Source organism: Podarcis muralis, chromosome 14 (assembly GCF_964188315.1).
Source record: "Podarcis muralis chromosome 14, rPodMur119.hap1.1, whole genome shotgun sequence".
Classification (NCBI taxonomy): domain Eukaryota; kingdom Metazoa; phylum Chordata; class Lepidosauria; order Squamata; family Lacertidae; genus Podarcis; species Podarcis muralis.
Window position 1 is genome coordinate 33,837,262 of NC_135668.1, and position 26,570 is coordinate 33,863,831.

At 41.4% G+C, this 26,570-nt stretch overlaps 1 protein-coding gene across 4 annotated transcripts in view; it reads left to right on the forward strand.

Annotated features, from left to right (window-relative positions):
• USP7 (ubiquitin specific peptidase 7) overlaps positions 1 to 26,570 on the forward strand; it is a 71,188-nt gene that overhangs the window by 24,031 nt on the left and 20,587 nt on the right. For 3 of the 4 annotated variants that reach the window (XM_028707202.2, XM_028707203.2, XM_028707205.2), the window contains exons 2-12: positions 8,001 to 8,105; positions 13,336 to 13,534; positions 14,946 to 15,084; positions 15,625 to 15,713; positions 16,150 to 16,258; positions 22,101 to 22,231; positions 23,585 to 23,639; positions 25,177 to 25,257; positions 25,359 to 25,449; positions 26,145 to 26,227; positions 26,392 to 26,501. In XM_028707202.2, the coding sequence (XP_028563035.2) occupies positions 8,001 to 8,105; positions 13,336 to 13,534; positions 14,946 to 15,084; positions 15,625 to 15,713; positions 16,150 to 16,258; positions 22,101 to 22,231; positions 23,585 to 23,639; positions 25,177 to 25,257; positions 25,359 to 25,449; positions 26,145 to 26,227; positions 26,392 to 26,501 (1,192 nt within the window). Of the gene's footprint in view, positions 1 to 2,306; positions 2,459 to 8,000; positions 8,106 to 13,335; positions 13,535 to 14,945; positions 15,085 to 15,624; positions 15,714 to 16,149; positions 16,259 to 22,100; positions 22,232 to 23,584; positions 23,640 to 25,176; positions 25,258 to 25,358; positions 25,450 to 26,144; positions 26,228 to 26,391; positions 26,502 to 26,570 lie in introns of all 4 variants that reach the window. The other variant, XM_028707204.2, reaches the window with a different exon arrangement.

Here is a 26,570-nt window from a genome sequence, read left to right on the forward strand (position 1 = left end):
ATCAAAATGCAAGTAGATAAATAGGTACCGCTCTGGCGGGAAGGTAAACAGTGTTTCCGTGTGCTGCTCTGGTTTCACCAGAAGCTGCTTAGTCATGCTGGCCACATGACCCGGAAGCTGTACGCCGGCTCCCTCGGCCAATAAAGCGAGATAAGCATCGCAACCCCAGAGTCGGTCACAATTGGACCTAATGGTCAGGGGTCCCTTTACCTTTAATAAAGGTATTACTCAACTTTTAGGAGCGTTTTTCTTATGGACCAATGCAGCTGCATTTGCTAGATCTCTATCTATCTATCTATCTATCTATCTATCTATCTATCTACTGTATTAGCAGTTGTAAGACACGTACATGATCATTAACTCAGATTGGAACCTTCATTGCTTACATTCACACATTATAAAAACTATGTGTGGGGGGGGATCCACTCTGTGCATACATTAAAGAGATTAGATTATTTTTATAAGAAAGTATTATATATTAAGTAAGCATAGAAACATGCTTTTGTGGGCATTCAGAATTTCATTCCTGCTTGGAGGTGGGGTTTGTTGGTATTTTTTATGTGTGAAGTAAATACCACTTTTTGGTGTACTAATTAGTTTGACCTCATTCAGCCCTTTGCTTTAATTTACCGAGTTTTCCTGTCATTCAGACTCTGTTTATTTCTCTGAGCCTTGCAGTAAAATTCCGTTGCACAGCTGCTGATTTGTTAGGTTGCACTCCTTCTCTCTTAAGAATGTCCTTTTTGGCTGCAATCCTATATCTTTTCCTTGGAATGTTCCCTATCAGATACAGATGAACTTCCAAGTAAACATGTATAGGATTGTGCAGCAAATGCACTGCTTCTTTGGTTTGTTTTCCATCTGGTATAGTCTGGACTTTATGGTGTGCATTTCCCTTAGAAAGTAAATGCTATGTTTAAAACACTGTCGAAGTTAGAAATATTCAGTGCTTACTCTGAAGGTAGATGATGAGATAGTAATTCAGATTAGTTTTCCCATTAGTGTTTTGTTTCTTTGATTTGGTATGTTTTCTTACTTGTAAATTTCATTTCCATGTCTCCTGCCCTATGGGACTTTAAAACAAAAAAAGTATGTGTGGCTGGAGATAAGAGCTTTTTTGAAATTTAGCTTCCAGCCAGTGGCTGAACCAGGGACAGCAACTGTCACGGAACTCTTGGGTCCAGCATTCTGACTTACCTGCTTAAGGAATTGTAGAGCAACTACCAGTTTTTTCCATTACTCTCCAGTATTCGAAAAACCAGTTGTGCTTAGCAGAGCAAGTGATTTATAAACTTTATGGTTACTGAGCCTTATCAAATCAAATTCTCCTGAACGACAATGTGCAGCCAACACCTTTGAGAAAGTGAGCCTCCCCCTGTTCCTCCATCATCAAAATCGTCTTGAGCAGCACTGGCTTGATTGATTTGGGTGCAGTAAAACTTTGGCTATCTCCATTTAGCATACTTTTCTCTCATGTTTAGTTAGTTGTTTGAATTGTTCAGAGTTTTATGGAAGCTCTCTTGCAATTATTACAGACCCCAAATTTGGTGATTATTTTCCTAGGTGGGCGAAAAGATGCAGGCCCTGTTTCTCCTAACAGCAGTAATATGCTGTTGTGTAAATGTATTGGATATAACCTCTGAGGCTCTTATAGTGGTAAAAGCATGCATTTTCTTTTAAGAGCGAAAAACAAGTGAGTCTTAACTCATCTGAGTAATATGGATTCCTCCCCCCATTAAAAAAAACAACTCATGTTCCTTGATTTGGTTGATTCCATCTTTGTAGAAAAGCCATACAAATTAGCAGTCATCTGGTTATCTGAAGGTAGTGATAGCTACTTCTGGGTGCTAGGAACATACCAAATGGCAGTAGAACAGCATTTGCAGCCACTTAAACAGAACAGCAGTGTTATAGAGGCTGCTTACAGGGCTTTCTTAGTTGCTACTGGCCCCTGACTAGCACAGGAGAATGAGCCAAGCATGCAGAAAATTTCATAGCACTTACCATGTTAGTGGACAGTGCAGTGCAAAGTGCCTTGGATTAAAAGGGAATGGGAAGTACCTTGGATTAAAAGGGGGAACTGAATAGCCCCTCCTTGAAGCTTCCATAACTAGCTACAGTAGCACTCCCTGCTATACACTTTTAGAAGAGGGCAGTACATTGGTTTGACCCAATTTAGCAGAGAGCTATTGGGAAGGAGTTTGTATAATTTCAGTAACTGTTCCTGAATAGGGAACTTTATCTTGTATCTTGAGAACCACGGACATTGTCTGGGTGGGTTAATCGCTTCTCTTGCAACTCTTTAGGTGATGTAGCTGATCATCAAGCTGGTTGGACACAATAGATAGATGTTAGGCCACTCTTTACCACTACATTTCTGCACTGGTAGGAACGATCTCCACCTGCCGTCACTTTTAAATCATCATGAGCCTACTCGAACTCTATGTCTTCAACTCAGGTGAGATCTTAATATCTGGCTTAAGCTTTGCAGAACTTTTGTTTGCAAAAGTACATAGAAAACCACATTAAGATGCTTTAGTCCTCCAATGCGATATTTGCAAACTGTGCAATTCCTGATGCCAGAGAGAATTCTGATCAATTTTTATGCAACAGATACACCCTCTCATGAGGGGGAAAATGCCCTCCCTTCTTTTGAAGCAGAGGAGCAGCAGATTTCTTTTGGAGAAACTGAAAAAAATGCAATACTACTTTTTTAGCACTCTTTTAGATGTTGAAAGCCACACTGTTACTCTAAGAATATTAAGTGCATTATGTATCACTTGGTTTACCATAAAGTTATCATGTCTGATATTTTTAAAATACAGCTTATTCAGACAGTACTTACAGATTTAATTTATCAAGGTTTTGTTACACCTGGATGTAGAAGCTGCTACACTGTAAGGAACCTAGCATCCCTTTGGTTTTGCCAGTTTATGAGGACAAGGCAAAAACAATAAGAATAGAAACCTTCAACGTTATAGTAAAACAAATTGTTGTGTCTCCTCCAGTCCTCCTGTCAAGCAGGTAGAAAGCATGCATTTCCATAAAAAGAAATGGGGGAAAGAGGGGAAGGGAAACAAAAATCAATGAACACTACATGATATTTAGTCTTTTTCTAAGCTATCACTATCAGTTTCTCTTTTCTCATATTTGTCATCATATTTATCATGGACTTTGAAAAACTGAAAATTTGCCCAGATCGAAACTAGCTTCTACCCTTTCATATGCCAGTTTATTTCTTGATTTGGTGCATTTCCAACATACATCAATTTCTTCACATGCTGCAGAAGATGGAGGAATTTGAAGTAGGTAAGAAGCAAGAGGAGTCAGAGACCGTATTGTGCACAGGCCTAGCCACTATGTTGCAGGAGAGATGCGTTTGGCAGAATCCCAGACTGCATCTGTTGGCCAAATACCTGAATATGTTCTGTATTCTGCAGCATCTGACAGTACCTTTCCAATATCAAGCCCTCAGTATGCTGCTTGCTTTGTAATCCACTCAAAATGTAGAAGCAGTGCTATTATAACTTCCAACTTTGAGAGTTAAACTCTTATTGTACAGCTCAAGACCTACTTGTCCTCAATGTACAGGAATTGTCTTCCTGTTGCACAGTTTTGGAAATCATTTTGAGTGAGCAAATATCTGAACACCTTGTCTTAAATATTTAATAATCCAATTATTCCCAATTTATTCCAATTTTTCAGAAAAACAAAAAAGGCTTTAACAAAAATGGGAATCCCCCCCCCCCAGCCCTCACATCTCTAGGTGAAAATGTTAATTTTAAAATGATTTGCTGTACTTCACTTGAGTATATCTCTGGAGGATATAGTTTTATTCCCATGACAGACATTTAAATGTAAGTGACAAGACTTTGGCACACCATTGTGAAGCTAAGATAATCCTTAAGTGTCCTAGGGGATGCAAGCACATATTTTGCTGTAGATGGGCTGCTATGGTGGGAAAGGGGTTGGTAGAAATGGATATATTGGGATGAGAGGTTTTAAGTAACTGGCCTCTAGGGAGCTCTTGGCCACCATCTGATCCTACTTGCATGCCTATAGCTTGTGGATGAGGGTCCTTTTGAAGACTCTTGTCCCCACCCCCCTTTCTGCCACACCAAAAGCTCTGTTGGTAATGCATTGGTCCATTTTCACCCTATTTACGTGTGGATCTCTATTGGACTGGTTGCAGGAGAAACTCCTGTGGCAAACTTATTTTTCAATAACAAGCTTTTATTTTAGTTAAGTAGGAAGACTTGTATCTCAATATAAATAATTTCCAGCCCTGGGAATACAGTTCAGATTTCTAAATGATCTTGAGAGTCACATATGAGCAGGTGCCTGGGATTTTACTTGAATTCCAGTGCCTTCTTTCAGTTACAGTGGTACCTCGGGTTAAGAACTTAATTCGTTCCGGAGGTCCGTTCTTAACCTGAAACTGTTCTTAACCTGAGGCACCACTTTAGCTAATGGGGCCTCCCACTGCTGCCGCACCACTGCCGCATGATTTCTGTTCTCATCCTGAAGCCAAGTTCTTAACCCGAGGTACTATTTCTGGGTTAGCGGAGTCTGTAACCTGAAGCGTCTGTAACCCGAGGTACCACTGTGCCACTGTATTCCTGTTACATTGCTATCCCACCTTTCCTCCAAGGAGCTCAAAGTGGTATATACCGTATTGGCCTGAATACAAGCGTCACTTTTTTACCAAATTCCGACTGTGAAAAGTTAAAGTGCGGCTTATATTCACAACCTTACAGTATGCAGCCAGGAGCGCAGGGCAAACAGCAGCAGGAGCCCACCGCACGCATAGTCTTCTGTCCTCTCCCCCAAGGTTGGGAAGGGAGAAAACAAGGAAGGGGAAAGGTCACTGGCAACGCAGCGTGGCTCCCCCCCCCAAAAAAAGTTTGCAGCCAGGAGCAGCGAGGAATGGAGCGGCTTATTATCGGGTATTTTTTCTTTTCCCCTCTCCAATTTTAAAGGTGTGACTTGTATTCTGATGCGGCTTATATTTGGGCCAATATGATGGAGAACAGTAAGGGGTGTGTGAGAGAGAAAAAAGACAAAGCAAATTTATATACAAGTGTTCAAACAAAAAATTGTTGTTTGGGCCAGGCATAGCTTTGTTTAGCACCCAGCGCAAACATTTCTTTGGCTATATATAGTTTTCCTTTGCAGTCTGAGTTTGAATCTGTTATGTAGAAGGCTTCAAAAGAAGGAAGATCAGGGACAGATCCAGATCAAACACTTAAAACACATCCAGTGCACATTTAAAGCACATCACGCCTACTAAAGAATCCAGGAAACTGTGTTTTTCCACATTACAAATTCCCAGCATGCTTAACAAAATATAGTTTCCATTATCTTTGGGAAGGGTGTAGAAGTCATGTGCTTTAAATCTGTATTGGACGTCCTTTAAATATATGGTGTGGATCTGCCCCGAGTTGACAATCCACATTTACAGGCTAGCCTGGAGAATTTAGCACTTCCACATCCATAGACATTTGGTTTCAGTGTTGGTTTTATTACATTAGCATAGATTTGAGCTAAAAAAAACTCATCTTTTTTGCTTTGCTCTGCAACAACTTGAATCTCCATGAAGAACGTAGGCAGTGTCTGTGTGGTCAGAGAATGCATGTAACAGATCTACATTATTGAAATCTCTTAAAGCAAATGATTGGACTTGAGCAACTCACCCCCAACTCCCACTGGTGTTTTGAGGGGCATGCATCAGTCTATTGAAAGGGACAATTATTCTGGCATGCCACTGAATGTGATAGCACACACATGTTCACTACCATAATTTTGTTGCATCACACTTGGATGGTAAATACCAGTTTAGCCTTCCACTCCATTTGATTCCCATCTCTGCAAAGTGTTTTGGTCTTGCATGTCGTAAAATGGCTTATTCAGAGCTCTGTGTTAGAACAATATTTGGTTTGGGTCAGCGGCAGGAGATGTTTTAAATGGGAAAGTGCCTCTGGAATATGTGAGCTTAACTATCCCCCACTTCTTTCCCAAGTCTTGTTATTTAGGCTTCTGTGCTCTCCTGATGTTTCAGGGATTTATGGTGGATCTTTATTAAATCGTTGCTTTCAAAGAGTTTTCAAATTCCCTTTTATGCTCACGGCTATGCTGTGAGGAAGGTGGAGCTGTAGACATTATTGGCATTTTGTATAGGTTTGGATGCTGAAGCTGCTGAAGGCTCACATTGTGACCCAGAAGCCAAGCTTTTTATGCATTGAAGCACAGAAAACATGCTCAGTCTATGTATTTTAAACTGGTTCCATTTGCATGGTGCACAAATCAGGTGAATACCTCTAGTTATCTAACCAAACGTTGAGTTTCTAGGTGTTGTTTTACGGGGAGCACATCCTCTTAAAATGAAGGTGCATGCTAAGTCATTGCAGGGTATTAAACCTGGGTGGAAGAAGAGAGGAAAGTACAGTAATTGTGACAACAACAATAAATGTCCTCTCACAGGCAGAATTCAGCAACACCCATTCTGTGAGGAAATACCTCTTAAGAGTATAGATCTTTGAGTTGTGCTACCAGAGAAAAACTGATTTGAAGTGCACACTCTTAGGAAGTAAGCTTTTAGCATTGCAGACTAACCTGGAAGCCTTTCCAGAGCAGGAAGATGCAGCAGGTGGATTGTGTAATGAGTGAGGTCTAGAGCTGGTGAAGACTTAAGTGCCAGACCACCATTCATGTTAAGCATGCATTTTTAAAAGCTGTTCACAGAAGCTGCTGTCTCTTCAGAAAAAACAGCTGGATTGGGACTGTAGCATGAGTGCAGTAGAACTTTTACCCTTTCATCCTGTACCATTTTATCACTAAAAATAGCCATCCCAAGGACAAACCACTCTTGATGTGTTCTGGATGTAGATCAGAGGCCTCCTTGGCTGCCACCTATTCTAAGCATACTTAAAGGGGGAGGCAAGCACCAATGCATCTTGTTTAAAAACAACAACACTTCTCTCTCTCATTCAGACATACAAGTTACAACAAACAGTTCATGAAAAGGAAATTGTCACAGTCCATAATTAATACAGCCTTAAAGGTTTTTAAATGTGTCCTTAGCACTGTGTGTATGTTGTCTCTAAGACTTCTTCGTGAGAGTGCTGAAGTCAGCCTTCCTTTAATCTTGAAAATCTTTACTTGAACAGGCTTTCTCTTGTGTTAGCACTGAAGGCACCATCATTGTACCATAGACCAGTGTTAACTTTGTATAGCTCTGTCCTGGGTGCTGAATAGGCTATGAAGGCTAAATGTGTAATGTGAACTGGAGAAATGCAGCTTTTGAGACTTGTTTTGCATTTGTTGCTGGATTGCATTGCTGCGAGGAAGGAAGGAAATAATAAAAATGGAACTTGACTTTAACAGTGATTCTTCACAAAATATGGAAACATTTTTGCATAAAGTATATAACTTTTAGTAGCATTGTATAAACAAAGTAATGGAGTCAGAAGCCTGCTAAAGGCTAGTTCTGACAGTGTAGTGGGCACAGAAGGTTGTATCTAAATAAGCTTTATTTAAAGTAGACCCATTGAGTTTAAGGGACTTAAATTAGTTACGTTCATTTGTTTCAGTGGGGCTACTCAGAATATGGTTCACATTTGATACAACCAAATGTGAAGAACCCAAAGTAAGATCTTAATTTATTTTAGAAGAAATATTAGCTTTTTACTATATTGCATAATTTTGCTATGTTTTAGATCTGCATACAGTGGTACCTCGGGTTAAGAACTTAATTCGTTCCGGAGGTCCGTTCTTAATCTGAAGCACCACTTTAGCTAACGGGGTCTCCAGCTGCCGCCGTGCTGCCAGAGCATGATTTCTGTTCTCATCCTGAAGCAAAGTTCTTAACCCAAGGTAATATTTCTGGGTTAGCAGAGACTGTAACCTGAAGTGTATGTAACCCAAGGTACCACTGTAATTTGTCAGTACTACTGCCAAGATCCAGGTTACTGATCTATTTCTGTTTTCCTTATCCCAATAAGCTGGAGATGCTGATGATCCACCAAGAATTACTCAAAACCCAGTCATCAATGGGAATGTAGCAATGGCTGATGGTCACAACAACACAGAAGAAGACATGGAAGATGGTGAGTCATCCCTTCTACTTGCTTTGATGCGGGTGGGGAGCTCGCTTGTTTTTTGCAGTGAGTAGTATATCCATTTGATGGACCTGAAAGGCTTTTGCATCCTCATGGTCATCTAATGAAACAGGACAAATAAAAGATTTTCTGCACACTGTTCATTAATTTTTATGGAACTCATTGCCACAGGATGTGCTGCTGATGGCTAGTGGGTAAGAGGGCTTTAAATTACGGCAGATTCATGGAGGAGAAAAAGGCTGTTTGTGGTTTTGCCTGATGATGGCTACATGTGACCTCTGTGTTTAGAGGAAGCATGCTTTTGAATACCAATTTCTGGCAGGGGTGTGTTTCTGTGTGTGGCCTTCCTGAAGACTCAGATTGGTCAGTGTGGGAACTGGGGTGCTGGACTAAATGGACATTTGCTGTGATCCAACTCACTTTATGGCCTGTTCATTCGCAAGTTGTTAAAAGTATTGCTCTTTTTGCCTAAGATAGGCAAAAGGGCTTTGCCTTCCAGTAAAATATGGCTCATTGGGCGGGGAGGTGAGTGGGATAACTAGCCGTGGCTTATTGTCTGTTTCGTGGGTCTTAATCATGTGAGCAATACAGTGCAGGAAGCCATAGCTCTGTCAATACTTTAAGCATCTGCGGGAATCTCCAGATGCCTTCCTAGATTACTTTGTGACTGCACCTATGTTTTAACTGTAACCCAGTACCTTGGGAATAAGTCAGTATGGTGGTCAGGCTGTCTTTTGCACCATTCAAATAAACGTATAATAACAAAGCTTCCTGTTTTCGGAAGCATTCCTTGTGGGCTGGGCCTGCCATGTATGCTCTTTGTAGTCTGCATTTATTATATATATTTTGTATTCAATTTAATATTTCATTTAGCAAGACTCTGAAGTGGTTAATAAGTGGCTACATCAGTCTTGTATTAAAGCCTTTGTCTGGTAGTCGTAGGTGACAAAGAATTGTATGCAGGTGAGCACACAGAATTATATGCAGGTGAGTGAGCAGGTTAGTGTAGAAACTAAGTAGGCTGCCAGAGGACAAGGCAAAGGAGCTCTCTGATCTTTCTCTTCGAGTCCCCATTGAAGTTACCAATGTATGGGCCACCATGGCAAGGCTATCCTTGTCTGGCACACCAACTGAGGTCGGTAAAGGTCACTAAGGCTTCTTGTGACAGCAGTGGATCTAGGAGTACCCCCAAACTGTCCACCATCTCCTTCAGATGGAGTGCAACCCCATCCAGAGCTGGTTCAAAAATCAGTTCCCAATTCTGGGAATCACCCATCCATAGGGTTTCCATCTTGTGGGGATTCAGACACATTTTTAGTCCACTTTGAACTACATGCAGTGTGAAGAAGTATTTAAATTTTGGTCATTCCTGGCCATCCCACCATTCAGTTTCATTGAATGTCTCTAGGTTCTAGTTCTATGTGAGATGTTGCTTCTTCAAAGTATCAGACCTCTGCAAGGCTTTTAATGGGACCCTTCTAGGCTGCCTGGCTGAGATGATAGCAGGGAGCATTGCATTGTAGTGGTTTGCACCTGCCTATCTGATAGAAGGACCAAGCTTGCATTGGCGGTTTTAATTCAGAAGGTGGTCTGTTTGACTCTTTTGATTGAAGTGGTCTTGATTATATTGTTTCATGCCACCCCAGTCTCCAAGAGGTGCAAGGTTCCAGGAGTTCCTATGGTTTGTTTTATTTGTAATGAGGGACAGCAGAGACTGTGGTAGCTTTAGGATATATAATTTATTTACACATGATATATACATGAGCCTATGATGGAGGGACTCACAGCATTAACACCCCAATAAGTTATTGCCTGCCTCCCCCCCCCCCCGCCTCTCTCTCTCTCCACTCTGACTTTTGTCTTTCTACCAGACAGTTGAGGAAGGGGGCCCACCTATTTGCCCTCTGGCACAGGGCCACTTCCTTTTGCCTTAATAACCGCTACTTAGGGGACCATTAGCAAGAAACTTGTCTAGCTATTCCAGCAGTTGAATTCCTCTTGGATCTAGGAATTGGAAGGAACTCCAGCATACAGCCTACCCCCACTCCCCACAAAAAACTTGCTAAACTGATGTTTAATTGTTCTTACTTTTTTAAATTCCAGATAGAACAATGTATTCATATTTAAATGAATTCACATAAAATTAAGTACAAAAATCCGCTTTAAAAAAACCTTATAACCAATTTAAATTCTTGCTTTACTGTCCTTCTTTAAAGTTGTCTTGAAGGCTCTATGGAGAAATTTGGTGCTTTTTTTTAATGATAAATACAGCTTCAGGAAGTTTGAATCTAAAGCCCGGGCTCATTGCTTGTGGTGTACAGTTTCCTAACGTGGACCAGATAGCATCATAATCATAATCATTATTATTCAGTATAACTTGATTTCTTATCTTCCCTTCACCACAAGGTCCAAGGGTGGGTTACAGCAATTTTAAAATGCAATTTTAAAATCAGTTTAAAACAAAATACAGTCAACAGAATAGGAGGATTATTATTATGGGGTCAATAACATATTAAGTGGATGGGCTGTGCCCTTCCTTGGGGTCACTCTCACTGCTATGCATAGAGAATGAAAGCGAATCATATAGAGTTAAAATGATCACTAACAATCCTGGGTGAGGTATGTGCCCTTCCCCATCGCTTGTGACTTGGCTTAATTTACTTGGGTCACTTGGAATGATTAGCTGCATGGGAGCTTTCAGCCAGTTCATTTCAGTTCATTCCTTGTGAAGCACATAAATAGGTTGGTCTAGACTCTAGAGCTAGTGGGACTGGGATGTATGGACTTCAACTGTTTGGCCTTTAGAAACTTCTTCTGGTTGTTATAATTTGATAACTTTTTAAATGGCTTTTGCTGCTTAATCAGAGGTTAAGCCACCCTACTGAGGACAGCCATCACAAATGCCAGATGTGAATGGGCCATTGCTCCCTCTGAAATAACTTATGTGAGGCTTGAGAGTACTCCTTGATCCACCACTGTGGAGGGCACTTTGCTAGTGTTGGCTGGTATACCAGCTACAACTACTCCAGTGTTGGCCACTGTGAGAACAGAATGCTGGATTAGATTCTGGGCCATTGGCCTGATCTAACAGGCTCTTCTTATGTTTTTATATGGTTCTGGACCAGGGTATTATGAAAAGTCACCTCTCCCATTTCACCCTGGTCACTTTGATCTATGAATGAAGGTTGATTGATGGTGCCACACACCTCCGTGTCAAGCCTTAAGGGTCAAATGCATGCTTTCAGTGTTGTGGCACCTGTTCTCTGAAGTTCTTTTCCTTAGCAATGAAGGAAGCCCCAACCAACATTATGTTTTTGACATTAGATGAAAACATTTGTTTTTCCCCAAGCCTTCCAGATCAGTTCATTTTAAAACTTCAGCTTTTGATTCATGTTGACTTCCAAGTTTTTTTTACAAAAACATTGGTTTAACATTTGTATTACATGTTATAAACTTTTTTGCACTGCTCAGGTATTTTTGAATGTAGAGCAGTTTATAGATTCTGAAATAAATTTTAAAAATTGGAATACTTTGGCATTTTAAGAGGGAGGCTTTCAGAAGACGTTCATGGTCGCATAACAGCTTTGGTTTCACAAGTAAAAATCTGGCCTGGGGAGTAACTGTGCCTTTACTAATTGAAATTCATTTGGGAGTGTGTGTGTGTGTGTGTGTGTGTGTGTGTGTGTGTGAAAGAGAAAGATGGAGACCCCAGAGGCAGGGAGGAAAAGCGAGATTGAAAAGCTATGTAACAAAAGCTTGTCATTTGAAATACTTCTATTTGACTGCTTTGTTTTTCTGTGGCAAAAGACCATAATGGAATGCTGAGTTGGCTCTTGAAAATGCAAAAATGCACATTGATTTCATTTTGTGGCTGCTTATTGCATTTTTTTCAAATAACTTGAAACGAAGCTTCTTCTTTTAATGTGAAATGCCATTCAGTTCACCTCCAAACTGAACTCTGTCAAGAATGGATCAATGTTTACATTAAAAAGATAGAGCTGTGTTTATTTTATTATCAGGGGCTCTGTGACTTTACATTTTGATGTTTTGAATCTGAAAATGAAGGTCCCCCCCCCCTGACTTTTTAGCAGCTTCTTTGTGTGAGTAGAATAAATGTTTCACAGTTTTTCATCACTGAACATACGCAATATTCTCCTTGCAGGTGCTGTCAACAACTATTAGGTACTGATTATCTAGTAACAGTAGTTATGCAGGTTCCTCTTTATGCTGTTTTTTAAAAAATATTTTGTACCAGAGGTTTCCCCATATCTGATTATGTCACAGTTTAAAACCTTATGCATCCTGTATTTTATGACCCCTTATGCTTTGTTGCATAATTGCACTGATGATGTTTGTTTTGTTTTGTTGAGGTTGTATACTTCTTTGTATGGGTTGTATATATTTTGTTGAGCTACTTCAAGCCAAATTTGGCTTACAGCTCAGTCGTTATAAGCAGTGAAGTATTTGTTTGTTTGTTTGTTTGTTTGTTGTTGTTTTGCAGGGGACGGTATATGCACAGTCCAACCAAAAACTAGACATGTAGACTTGTTAATATAAAGCATTCCATAGCAGGGGGAGGGAGGCACATTTCCCATGGCAGGAAGTTCCAGAGTCTGGGTCCCACACTACAAAGAAGTCCCTCTTTTGTATCCACAGCAACTGATGGTGGTGGGGAATTAATGATAATCTTAGTGGGCAGACAACTCACACAGGGAGGAGATGAACTTCTAGCATTTGAACTTGGAACCAGCCTGTAAGCCACTGAGATTGGCATGATAACAGAGGTGCATGATTCACGTATCTGGCCCTGGTCAAATCTGCAGTTGGTACAAATTGCTGCAACTAAAAATTTCAGCTTTCAAAGGCAGCTGGTGGTACTGTGTACTTTTTCTACTGCTTCCTTAGAATATGATGTTGGAAAGGGGACAAAGAAAGTTAGGCGTCAACTGCATACTGGTACAGTGCTCTCCAAATCTCTGCACAATAAATTCCCTTGGTAACTAAAAATCAGAAATAAAATATACAGTCTATTAAAGACTTTATCCTTGCTCTGCAGTGTTCTTACTGTTTCTACATCTGACTTCAATGCATATGGGGTGTTTTGCTCCTCAGATGAAATGCCACACGGTGAGTGGAGGCCGAGCACCATTGGCCTTGCATGGGGACTGAAAGATCAGGCTGCTTAATTTGCATTTAATTGAACTTTGGTATTTTACAGACACAAGCTGGCGGTCGGAAGCAACTTTCCAGTTCACTGTTGAACGTTTCAACAGGCTGAATGAATCAGTCCTAAGTCCCCCCTGCTTTGTACGGAACCTGCCATGGAAGATTATGGTGATGCCACGACTCTACCCAGACAGGCCGCACCAAAAAAGTGTAGGATTCTTTCTTCAGTGCAATGCTGAGTCTGATTCCACGTAAGATATTTTATACACTATACATTTCTGTATAGCACCATCTTAACCTCTTGCATTTTCTGACTATAACTTCTGCGTCGATTGGTAGGACAGCATGAGGAGTGGGGCTTCGGCATTCAGGAAGGGTGTTTAGGGGTACATGCTTAGATGTGGAGGAAAGAGGCAGAAAGTCGCATTAGAGAGGCCTGATCAGTCTGAAGTAGTCTTCCTTGTTGTCTGCTGTATATTGGGTATAGTATGTTGAGATTGACATAACTTAATTTGGGATGAATGCAATGTATGTTAGTTCTCAGGTATATATTGACCAAATTAATAAGCTATTCAGGCTGGTATTTAATAGTTTTGAATAGTTAATAGGTTAATTACCAAATACATGAACCAGATGAGGATGCAGACTATTTGACCTTTCCCAACAAGAAGAAGGCAGCAAGTGCTCAGTGAATCTATATACAGAGCTGATTTATTGAAGCATAAATTGGCTGCACTGTTGCATACTTACTGCTGCTTCCTTCTGGTGAGGTGCTGCCTGTTTGAATTCCCTCATGCATGAGCACAAAATGATCTGAGCATGTTGGAATGCTCAGTTGCTGCTATTTTGTTTTGTTTTTTGGTAAACAAAAAAAGCGCTAAATGGAGAAAGGCCTCCTGTAGGAAAAGACTAGAGCCTGTCAGTTGATTTTAAAAATGGGTAAATCAGCTAATTTTAATTAATAAACTTGAATATTACCAAAGCTGCTAGGCAGGGGTACATTTGAAAAAGTGAGCACAGGTTGAGAATTGTATGTTTTTTAAAAGTTGGTTTTAACATCTAAAGCTGATGTTGGCTGACTCAGTTTACGTTGTTAAAAATCAAAGCTTACAGCCTTAACAAAACAGGAAATAAAAGTAATGTGGCTACAGCAGAATTTTGTATACATGGGATTGGAGCACATCACTAAGAACTAGAAGCCACAATCTTGGCTGAGTGGGAGGCACAGTGGAGTTTATGTATAATCTTTTGAAGGAGTCTCCTAACCCTCAGGTTGAGAATGCAAGCAAATAAACATTCAGAGAACAGTGGCATCTCCATTTGCTGTTTCTTAACCTGTAGTAGCAGAAGTCTTTTTAAAGTATTCCTACCTGCTTTAGAGGAGTTGTAGCATTCTTAGATAGCTATAGAAGAAAATGCACCGAGCTGGAAAAGTTCCATGATGAGTGAACACTTAAAAACAGCTCTGTGAGAAACTGAGCCTCTACTCAAACACTTTCCATGATATTAATAGTTTGTAATGGCTCTGAGAGCATCGAAGCAAAGATTTTTTTTATCCAGAGGTGGCAAGAAGTAAGGTAGGCTTGTTCAGTAAACCACAGTTTATTAGCATCTTTTTTCTGCAGCTCAGCATGTCAACTGTTATCTCTTTAATTGTTGCAGGTCATGGTCTTGTCATGCACAAGCAGTGCTCAAGATAATAAATTACAAAGATGATGAGAAATCATTCAGTCGCCGTATCAGCCACTTGTTCTTTCATAAGGAAAATGACTGGGGCTTTTCCAACTTTATGTCATGGAGTGTAAGTAACAGCGTGAGGCAGCGCAAGAGCCAGTGTGATGGTTATGAATAAGTTTTGTACTAGAAAATCCATGTTCAAATCCTCACTCAGCCATGAGGCTCACCAAATGATTCTGAGCAAGTCTCCTTCCTCCTTCCTTTATTTCTTCCTCTTAGCCTAACCTACCTCACTGGGTTGTGAGAATAAAACAGGTTCCTAGGTTGGAGAGAACTGTGAATACCTCCTTGAGATCGTTTGAGGAAGGGTGGGATAAAGAATACATCGCAGTGTAATTGACATTATGAGAAAGAAGTCCCATGTTAAGCTCTCAACTAGTGGTCCTGCTCACATACATTGTGACGAGCAGTGATCTTCCTCTCTGAATAGCAGGAGACATTCCTGTATATCATTCAGACTCGCTGTTGAAAGTTAGTGTGCATTTATAGACTTCAGGTTTTAAGAAAAGAGCTTTCAAGATTGCCAGTCATCAAAGTGAAGTTAGTTTGGCCTTATATGTGATTTGATTTTTAATGTTCTTGTTGTCAATTTTACTTTTTGTAGGAAGTTACTGATCCAGATAAAGGCTATATAGAAGATGACAAAGTAACTTTTGAAGTGTACGTTCAAGCTGATGCTCCACATGGCGTGGCGTAAGTACCTTATGATCCTTTGACTGGAACAAGTGGTTGGATTGTGGGTCAGTAACCAAGTTTCTTAACAATCTTTGATATCCATTGTGAATTTGGTAAGTGTCTTGTGTTCAGTGTTCAACAAATCACTTCACATTACTGTCAACTTCTAAGCAGCACCTGCTCATTTTGTGGTTTAGAATTCAGTCCGCCCTGCAATCTTTCTTCAGAAGGTCTTTGAAGAGCATACTCAAAAGGATAAAATTTATGAACAGATTTCTGAATACATGGAACAAATTCTGAATATTCCACGATGGATATATCGCCTTAATGACCAGCAAGGTTGTGTTGGTGGATACAGCTTGGTTCCACAATAATTGTCCATTGTATTCACACACTGGAAATACATTAATTTGTGTGTGTGTGGTTCTTGTAACCCAATTCATGGTTTTTATAGGTGGGATTCCAAGAAGCATACAGGATATGTAGGACTGAAGAACCAGGGAGCAACCTGCTATATGAACAGCTTATTACAGACATTATTTTTCACAAATCAGCTACGAAAGGTAAACCAAAGTTTTTGTGACTTCCTTGTTTATATGCTGCTGAATTGCTATGGGGATAGTAGGAGCGGCCCTCCATAGCTGTGCAGCCTAACATTATTGCACTGGAGATGTGCAGGATGCTGTAGGTGATAATCCATGTTACGAATGCAGCTGGTAAATTATTCTGTAGTAGCTGCTTGTCCTGCCCTGCATCTACAACTTGCTGCCTGAACCAGCACCCACAACGACACCAAGGAAACAGCACCACAGAGCTATTCCAGGTGCTGGGAAGCAGCCTTGGCAGTAGAGAAGACGATAGAGATGGCAGGCCAGTGGAAGGAAGAGATAGAGTAGCTTGATCTCTTAGTTGGCGGTAGTTGCCACAGAGTTCATCCTTGTGGCAGAGAAAACCTCTGAGCTAGCAAATGCCAGTTGCCGTTTTGAAGTTCGGGGCAGCCTCAACTTCAAGCATTCTCTAATTGTAAATCCATCTGGTAGGTCACCTGCATTCTGTTTCTTTGTAACTTGTGCCTTCGGACTCCTCAGTATTTCTTCTACATGGCCCACCCTAGCTGATACCTAGCCATCTGAACATTATTATTCTACCCAATGGTTAAGTGTGCATGAGATTTTACCAAAAGGTAATAGTCACTAGCTATCTCCGTTGCTGTTGCGAACAGCTGCTTCTTGTGTGCAAAACCTGCCTGAGGTACCATCGATCCTTTTGGCAATGAAGAGAGACTTCTAAATACATTTTAGAAGAAGGGTTTTCTTCTAGAACCCCAGCAGTCCTTGATGAAGAGAAGAAAACTTGCTGCTGCTTACTGTGGCTTATAGAGATTAAATGAAGGCATGTTCTCATTAAATGTACAGTGGCGGCCTGATGCAAGAATGGATCAAATGCCCCATTGAAATCACCAGGTTGTATACAGCTAAGTTAGTTATGCCCATTAATTTAAGTGAGTCTACTCTGAGTAGGACTAGTACTGGATACAGCTCCTTGTCTGTGCCCACTATCTCTCTTTTTCTTCCTTCTGCCTACAAAAAAGGGCCCTGCTGGATCAGAATAAGGCCTATCTAGTCCAGTATTTTGTTCTATGGGGCCAGCCCCGCACTCTGGGGTTATGCATGCAACTGATTCTAACAAATTTCTACTGTCTATGGTGTCTAGGAGATGAATGGTTCATTCTGGAAGTAGCACTGTCTGCTATGATCCTTCAGGAGTTCAGCGAGCATAGTGTTTGGCTTTTCGCTTGACCTGATTGCTCAATTCATAGTCTTGCAATAAGCTTAATTTTTTTTAAAGTAACTTCCCCACCACCCAGCTATTCAACTTCCTTGTCACAGTGTTTTAGTTGAGCAATGAATGTGCTTTTCTTAGGCTTTTATGCAAACAACCACCACCTGTCACTGCAAAGAGTGGTATCTTTTGTCTCTTCCTGTCTTTCTGGTTCTTTTATGGTCATTCCCTAAGGGAGACTTCTCTGATATTAATACATTCCTGATTATGATTTCCTTTTAGGTTGGTCAAAGAAAAGAACTCTTGCTTTCTCACTTTTGCTTCTCCTTGCCACATTCAATTTGTATCAGGCCCTACTTTGTGTACCCATGTTTAGGGTTCTGCAGGGTGTGAATGAATGAATCTTTATTTGCGTCAACCATCGGCCATAGCCATAAAACAACAATACGATATACAAATAATAGAAATAATTATATAAAATTACATAAAATACATTTTAGGATTTTGAATCAATAGTCAAATAATGGATCTTATTCTGATGGCCCCAGGTAAAAACATTGCAGCCTTTGCTGTCACCTGCTCATCTTGATCTGCCAAGAGAAAGGACACTGTAGCCTTTCTCAGAATGGACAATAAAAGAGGGGTGATATTCTCATTCCTCAAGTCTTTATAAAGAGTGAAAGCCAGAAGGGCATGCACCACCGATTCAGTACTGCCATCTCCACAGGCACATAAGTGTTTTTCATGTGGAATCTGTTGGAATCGTCCCTCAAGTACAGTCGAGGACAATACATTCAATCTTGCAAGAGTAAAAGCGCGTCTATATTTTAGAATTGCTAGGTTATGCAGATAGGGTGCCAGAGAGTCGAAATGGGAAGGTGGGAAATATTCATACCATGGGCAAAATTTCCTTATTGTGGCCAAATTGTTCTGACACTCAGTATCATTTTTAGGCGCTGACAAATTAGGCTGTTTGCTTTACTCACCCAAAGTGAGTAGCTGTTGTGGTGATAAAGCACAAGAGTGAAGTTTTTGATAGACAATTTTAGTCCAGGCACTCTTGTGACAATCTTGAAGCCCTAGGGATAGTAGACTGGGGGGATTAGAGTTTACGTGAACCCAATAGTTAAGTGTCCTACGCCAGATCCGCAGTTCTACCGAGGGAAGATTAGCCTCTAGGCACAATGATGCGTTTGGGACACAGGGTGGCACAGAGAAAATTTACTTTAAGAACTTTGATTGGACAGCTTCCATAGATACAAGATGAGTGCCTGTCCAAATCTGAGCCCCATATAATAACTCTGCTAGGGGTTTAGGTTCTGCAGGGTGTCATGTTGGCCCAGTTTACTGAGGATCTCAACTCTTTTAAAAGCAAGTTTTTAACAAAGAGCTGTGTGAGGATACTGAAGCTCACCAGGCAATTTTACTCTTACCACCCAGAGAGAAAATTGAGACTTTGCAAACTCAGTTCCATATGCATTCTGTGTTTTTCCCCCCTGAACCGATATAAAATTGTGAATGACATACAGTCCAAGTTGCCTAGAGAAGTTGCAGATTCAGAACCTCCTTTTTTGACAACCCTGCCAAGTAAATTATTTTGTTACTTTGCATTTATGCAATGACTTCAGCTGTTTTTCTCCCCCAACCCCAAACCCTTTCTTTGTACCATGCTAAATTCAGTCACCTACCTTGTATTGTTTAGGATTTCCATTCATAATCTGCTAGTTATAGAAGCAGATTTGTTTTATCACCTAAACCAGCTCCTAAAGTTTTTCAACTCCTGTTAACTCCCCAGCTTCTCTCTACTTCAGTGGTTTAATTTCGCTATGTAGCAGGTGGGTCAGAACTACTCTTCATCTCCCTCCTCTTCCTATGGCCTCCTTTGTCTCTATTGATACCAGCCATTTAAAAAAAACTTGCTCAACTTCCTACCATTGATGTGGTCTTGTTGGCTGGGTGTGCCCCTTCCCCCTTTTCCCTAGGCATATCAGCCTGGCATGTTACTTTGCCCACTGAAATATCAGCAGGCTCTGTACAGGTATTGAGATGGAACCACAGCTTAGTGGTAGAGTGTTTTGCTTGCAGATGATCCCAGGTTGAATCCTCACCATCTCTAGGTAGGATTGGGAATGTTCCCAGTATGAAATCCTGGAAAGCCACTGCCAGTAAGTGTAGACAACACATAACTAGATATACCAGTGATCCTGGCCCCTAAGTTTCCTATTTGTTTCCCTTTTATTGGCTGCTTGTCTTCATTCTTCAAGGGTGTATTTCTATTTTTTTTCTTTTACGTGCTTGTAATATGCCTTGCTATTCCTGTTCTTAGTCTCTCCTCATCCTAATCTGGTATTAATCCCCCAGAGTTCTACTTTCCTTTCTTGTGGTCTACTCATTTGTCACTAGCAGCCTTTAACCCAGTGTTGTTTGTTATTCTAAGAAACCAAAGAGACTGTGCAGTTTTCGAGTCAGTGGTTAAAATCAGGATGGTATTGAAAGGTTAATTTTGCCACCTTGAGCGGCCAACCCTGCTCCTTGATCTCAGAAACCTTCATGCGAACTTTGGTTAAAATAAGCGGGGTCCAAATGCATATCAAACACACATTTCCAAAATACATAGTAGAGTCTGTAGCCATTAAGTGTACTATTTATTTATTGCAGTTAATTCTTTCGGGGTGCAATCCTTCCAAGGGAGTTTAGCAGCATAACATGGCCCTTGTGATGTCAACATTTTCTGCACAGACTTGGATCGCATTAGTCTCCTTTTCAGACTTTTCTACACAAGCTGCTCTCCTAATTCCCTTTCTTGTGCATTCTATGTTTTTAGTTTTCTCCCTCATTCCTGTGTCACCAGTGAATAGCTGGAACTATTCCCCTGCTCTTCGATTAAGTCACCCACACAATGCAGCCTTTTGCCATGTCACATTTTAATCCCTTTAGGGCCCTTTGTCTAAATTCACTGGTGTTCTCAGTCCTTCCCAGTTGAATGTAATCTGAGAATTGAATTGGTGTATGTTTCCTCCCTCTTTCTGGCGATTAACAGATAAGTAAAACCCATCTGACCCCTTTCTTGCATGCTTTTAAATGGGCATACTGTCAGTCACGTAGGAAGTTGCCTCTTACCAGCTCAGATCATTTAACTTAGCATGGTCAACACTAGCTGGCAGTGGCTCTCCAGGATTTCAGGCAGTTTTCCCCAGTTCTTCCTGGAGATGCCGAGGATTGAACCTGCGACCTTCTATGTGTAAAGCAGGTGCACCATTACTGAGCCACCGCCCTTCCCTTCAGGAACATAGGAAGCTGCCTTGTACTGAGCCAGGTGGGAATGGCCCCTCAATGACTAGAAGATTGCGTCTGTTTTCTGCAATGTGAAAATACCTAGTCTTGAAATTTTAATTATGCATTCTCTTAGCCCTAGCTAAAAGCGATGCAGTATTATCTATGGCAAATGTTTCCCTAGATTTATACAGTCCGATATGTAGCTGGATCCTCGGGTACTTGAACCACTGCATCATTGGGAGCTGGAATATTTCCCTGGTGTAGGGAAATGCCCAAGATGTTGGATCTGTGTATTGAATTGAGACAATACAGCGATAAAAATTGTGCTGTTGTGCATAATTCCAGTTCTGCAAGGTGCTGAACATGATTTAGAGGAAACTTTACTGTGTTGTGTGTCTGGTAGCAGATTGATTAGAGTCAGGCAGGACAGGACCTAGGACAGTTCCCATTACATGCTCCCACTCTCACTGTAAAATGCTTTGATAAGGGTCTGAACTGAGGTGGGCACAAAAATAGTAAAGCCGTCCTGCCGAGTGTTGACCAAGACCAGCCTACCCTTAGCTGCCCAGCTTGGTGCCTTGCACTCCAGCAACACTTGATGGTCTTCAGTTAAACTTCCTCTCCTCTCCTCAGAACTTTACAGGTGAGGGTTCACCTGTGGAGACATGATGAGGCTGTGCATTCTGGTTCCTTGTTTGAGAGGTCTGAACTCAGCTCTAATTTTCAGAGGGTTAATCTGGTGCCAAGATTAATTCTTCCTGCAGATTGTTCTTCCTCAGGCTAGCTTGGGGTCCATGCCATCCCTGAGGGAGAGTTGTGCTGTATAGTGGTCACCTCTGTATCAGAATTGCTCTCTGAAACATCTGGAGTTCTGGGCATAACGAATTTCAGATATGTTTGGAAAGGATTGGGGGGGGGGGGGAGAGAAGAGAATACTAAGGGCAGCCTTTTTTAGGGACACCCCTCCCTCCAAATAAATAATCTGGTGCAATGTCATAATGGAAGGTTCATTTAAATAAGCATCAAATGTCAAGGCCCAAACAGAATGTAGGATGGCAGTTAGCTTGCTGTGATGCAGCAATAGTTTGGGCATCTTGAAAATTAAGCTGTCAGTCTGATTTGAGCAACTGTTCCACTGTAAGCAATATGATGAAACTGCTGGATATTGCAGGGCCTTCCTCTTCCCTTTAGTTTCAGCAGAGTACATAGGCAGATTATTCAAATATGTTTTACTGATGTTGGCCTGTCTGACAGATTTTTGATCATGATGAAATGGATTAATAAATACAACCATGTGAGCTATGAGACCCTTTTCTGTAGTCCTAATTAAATTGGTTTCTTTTTTAGGCTGTGTACATGATGCCCACAGAAGGAGATGACTCATCAAAAAGTGTTCCTTTAGCATTGCAGAGGGTGTTCTATGAGCTTCAGCATAGCGACAAACCAGTAGGAACTAAGAAGCTGACAAAATCCTTTGGGTAAGTGCTGCCAAGATATCAGATGGCTCTTCATGGCTGGCCAGTTTCTTAACCAGAGATTCTCAGCCTACTTCTTCTCAGAAGTGGCTTTCACCATCTGTTAAATGAACCAAGACTGAGTATGTTAATTGTGGTGAAGCCGTCCGTTCCTGACAGGCTCTTGCTGAAGGGGATCCTGCCATTGTTTGCATGCCCCAACGGATCCTTTTAGTATAGGAAACCCTTCCATATGCATTTTGCCCACCATTTTGCTAGGAATCTATGGGGAGGGATCATAGCCCAGTTGTAGAACACTGAAGCCCTCAAGTTCTGCCTTTGGCATCTGCAGTTAAAAGTATCTCAAGAGGTGGTTCATATTCTTTATATGCTGCCCAGTAACAGAAGATCTCTAGCCAACTTAGAGTTTAGGAAAACCACTGTAATTGAGAAGACTCTCTGACTGACACCATGGAGAGATGCTCCCTGTTGGGGTGGACCAGGCAGGAGTGGGGAACTGGATCTGGCTGGCATGCCAGATCCGTGAGCCTCCTCCACCCCCAAGGTCAAGTTTATGACAACTGGGTGGGAACACCCACCCACCTGTCAGTCTCCTGATGTCATACTGATGTCAGGCGATAAACACCTTTTGAAGTTTGAAGTAGATTACTAGGCAGTTACAGCAACCTCCTTTGAAGGTGCGCTCCCAGTACCAGTCAGCACCAGTGTGCCTTCAAAGGGGATTGCCCCATTAGTGCAAAACAGTTTGCATTGAAACCCCTTGCTAAAATGGGTGGTGGTGGTGCAGAATGGGGAGCCCCGGTTTCAATGCATACCTCTTATGGCGCAATCCTGTTTGGAAGTGCTCTCCCACCAACAGTCAGGTGATTTTTCACAGGGAAATCAGGATCAATTTTTCTTTGAAAGAAAAGTTTGTGCCAGTTGTGCTAAGCCTTTAAGCCCAAGGGCTGCATTAGCTATTAGGCAATCTCCCCACTGCAGTACTGGGCTTGCTTGAGATATATGCAGATGCACTACACACACACACACACACACACACACACACACACACACAAGCACTGAGATGCGAAGAGAGGAAACTGCACCAAGCCCGGTTCTGTAATGAGCAAGATATGGAATGGCAGGCCATTTGAAATGGTAGGCGTGATCTAGGTCACAGGTTTTCTGCTCATGCTTCATGCACTTACATGTCCACACATGAAGAGAGTGGTTCATTCTGGGATTTCAAAGGTTGCACAGTCTTTCTTAGCTGGGCTTTTTGTTGGTGTACAGCACGAGGTATATTTTTATTAACTTCACAATTGTTTTCAAATGTGGCCATTTTATAAGTGCCTTTTTCTCCACTATTTAATAAAGATGGGAGACGTTAGACAGCTTCATGCAACATGACGTTCAGGAACTATGTCGAGTGGTATGTATTTCCCCTTTTTCTGTTCAAGATTAGCATACAGTTTTGTTGCAGTTATGCATATCATGTCACTCACAGGGTAATCCAGAGGGAGGCTGTTCCACACAAGCCCCACTGAAATGAACTGAAGTTGCAGAATATCTCCTGGTTGGATTAGACTGTGCAAAGTTGCTTCTTGCTAGATTGCACCCTAAATCATCTTTTACTTATACTCCAGGTTTAGTTAGAGCCAGTGATCAAATTTAATTTAATTGTTGAAATCTCAGCCCTGGAATTTGTGTAGACATTATTAGTGTCCTGCCCTATATGTGCAGAGTTGTGTTTCCTGCACATAGAGGAGGAATATCTGATGGGGAAAACCTTAACTTTTAGAACTCCTCTAAGTAGGGTCTCTTTATATTTCTGTGTTAAGAAAGTGCCACCCTGAGGCATTCAGGACCTTTAGCTAGAATTAAAACTAAACAAATAATTTTCTGTTAAGAAAGCAGAAGTAGCTTGAAGTGTTGAGAGGGTGATCTGAAAGCACTGTAGTTTGGAGGCAGTAATGGCCTGGATGAGAACCAGTACACTGAAGTTGAAATCCCACTTGGGTAACACTGTGGATTGGTGGTTCCTCCAGACTTGGAATTAAGTGGATAGCCTGTCTTGGGGGGGGATTCTTCTCCCTTTGAAGGGACAGGTTCATAGCTTGGGGGCACTCTTGGCTCTAGATCTGCCTTTGGCTACAGTGGCGCAGAGACCCTATATTGGGATACAGTTGTTGCTGGCTAGAACAGCTCTGGATGATGGCAGTGAGGTTTACCTAAGGCTACCATTGAAGACTGCTTGGAAGCTGCAGTTAGAGCATAATATGGCTGCCAGAATTTTGACTGGCATAGCCAGCAGGTATCTCATAATACCAATTCTGACATCCTTGATTTGTTGCCTGTATGCTACAGAGCACAATTCAGTGTGTTTGTATATAAAGATTTAAATGACTTAGGATCCCAAGTACCCGAAGGAGCACTTTTCCCTATTGCAACCAGCCTGTGTTTAAGAACTGTAGCAGAGGCCCAGCCCATCACTGGGTGAAATACAAAGTTCCAAGATGTGGCACCTCAATTACAGAACCCCTACCTTCCATAGTGCCACAAATGCCAGTGCTGTTGACCTTTCAGCACCAGTTAAAGTTGTACCCAGAATTTTTAAGGATTTTGTTTTACTCCCAATTAGCTCTATCTGAGTTATTAACTCGCTGCTCTGTGAGCAAGTCAGTTGGATTTTAATTCATGTTTTAATTGCTATATTTGTATTATTTTTGTATGTCATGGTGTTTTTTGGTCGTGTTGTAACCTGCCCTGGGAGTCATGACCTGATGGATGGATGGAACAGAAATGGAAAAAATAAAATAAATGTTGCAGTGTTGCTGGAACTGAGGGGAGGTGGGCCAGATCTGGATGGGAGAGCAATGGGAGCCCCCATGCCCCACCCAGCTTCTTTTAAAGGGTATATAAATTAAATAGATGTGTGTTTCCAATGCAAACTTTCTGCTTTCTTTCAGTTGCTTGATAATGTTGAAAATAAAATGAAAGGCACCTGTGTAGAAGGCACTATCCCTAAATTATTCAGGGGGAAAATGGTGGTATGTATTTGGTTTAAAAGCTAACTTTGAGACACTGTTTGTGTGTGCTACTTTTGTTGTTGGTATGCACTGATATCTCTTTACCCTATTTTTGTTCACAGTCTTATATCCAGTGCAAACACGTAGACTATCGTTCTGAACGAATAGAGGATTATTACGACATTCAGCTAAGTATAAAGGGAAAGAAAAGCAGTAAGTATATAGTTTATAAATCCATGTGGTTTAGATAAGCCCTTTTTTCCTGAGATATTCATTGCCTGATATATGTTGTCTTCTTGGGAATCAACCCTAACCCACCCCCCAAAAGCATCAAGTTCAAAGAACCTGAGGGGCATTCCCTTTCCCTCTGGGCTTTGGCTTGGTTGAATCTATTGTCCTACAAGCACCTTTTGTGCTGGTGCACCTAGTCTCTGCTGTGAGGCATGGGACTGGACAGTGGCATCTGGGTAACTTCTAAATATATGATTCTCTAGAACTTTTCAACCTGACAAACGTGTTTCCTACGCTCACTTGTCCTTGGGGATATGTTGACATCTGAACCAGGTTGTACCAATTCAGTTAATGCAGTCTTTCTCTTGCCCATGTTAATAGTCTCCCCACTTGAGCAGGGCATGAGTCTGCAGCCAAGGCTCCTGGCTGAGATTTCCCTCCAGTTACTAATGCCTGAATAGGTCTAGCTTCCACTGGCTGATTGTGGCAGATACAGAGTTGAGCAGGGCTGTTCATCTTGGATCTTCATTTTCTTTAACCTGCACTAGTGTCACCGCACAACTAGGGTCTGGGGACTGTGCTGGGTGCTTGAATGTGGTATTTCTCTCCTCCTGCACATGGAGCCTCTGTGTGTGATTGGTAACAACTCCTTTCTTCATACCCCTTCTCTTTTTCAGTATTTGAGTCCTTCATTGATTATGTTGCCGTGGAACAGCTGGACGGGGATAATAAATATGACGCAGGAGAACATGGTTTGCAGGTATGCTACTCCTCATGGAGGTCTGTGTGATAACAAACGTTTTCAGGGTAGTCCTGCATGCTAAGTATCATGGTGGTAACCTCAATTCTGTAAGTAAAATTATTGTTTCAGAGGGTGATGTCAATTCCACCGTTAATGCAGATGTTTCTTCCTTTAACATGCAGGAGGCAGAAAAAGGTGTAAAGTTCTTAACGCTGCCACCAGTGTTGCATCTACAACTCATGAGGTTCATGTATGATCCCCAGACTGACCAGAACATCAAGATAAATGATAGGTAATCAATATTGTGTTGTGTTAGAGCCCAAAATTAGATACCTGGAAATGCTAAACCCTTATCAGAATT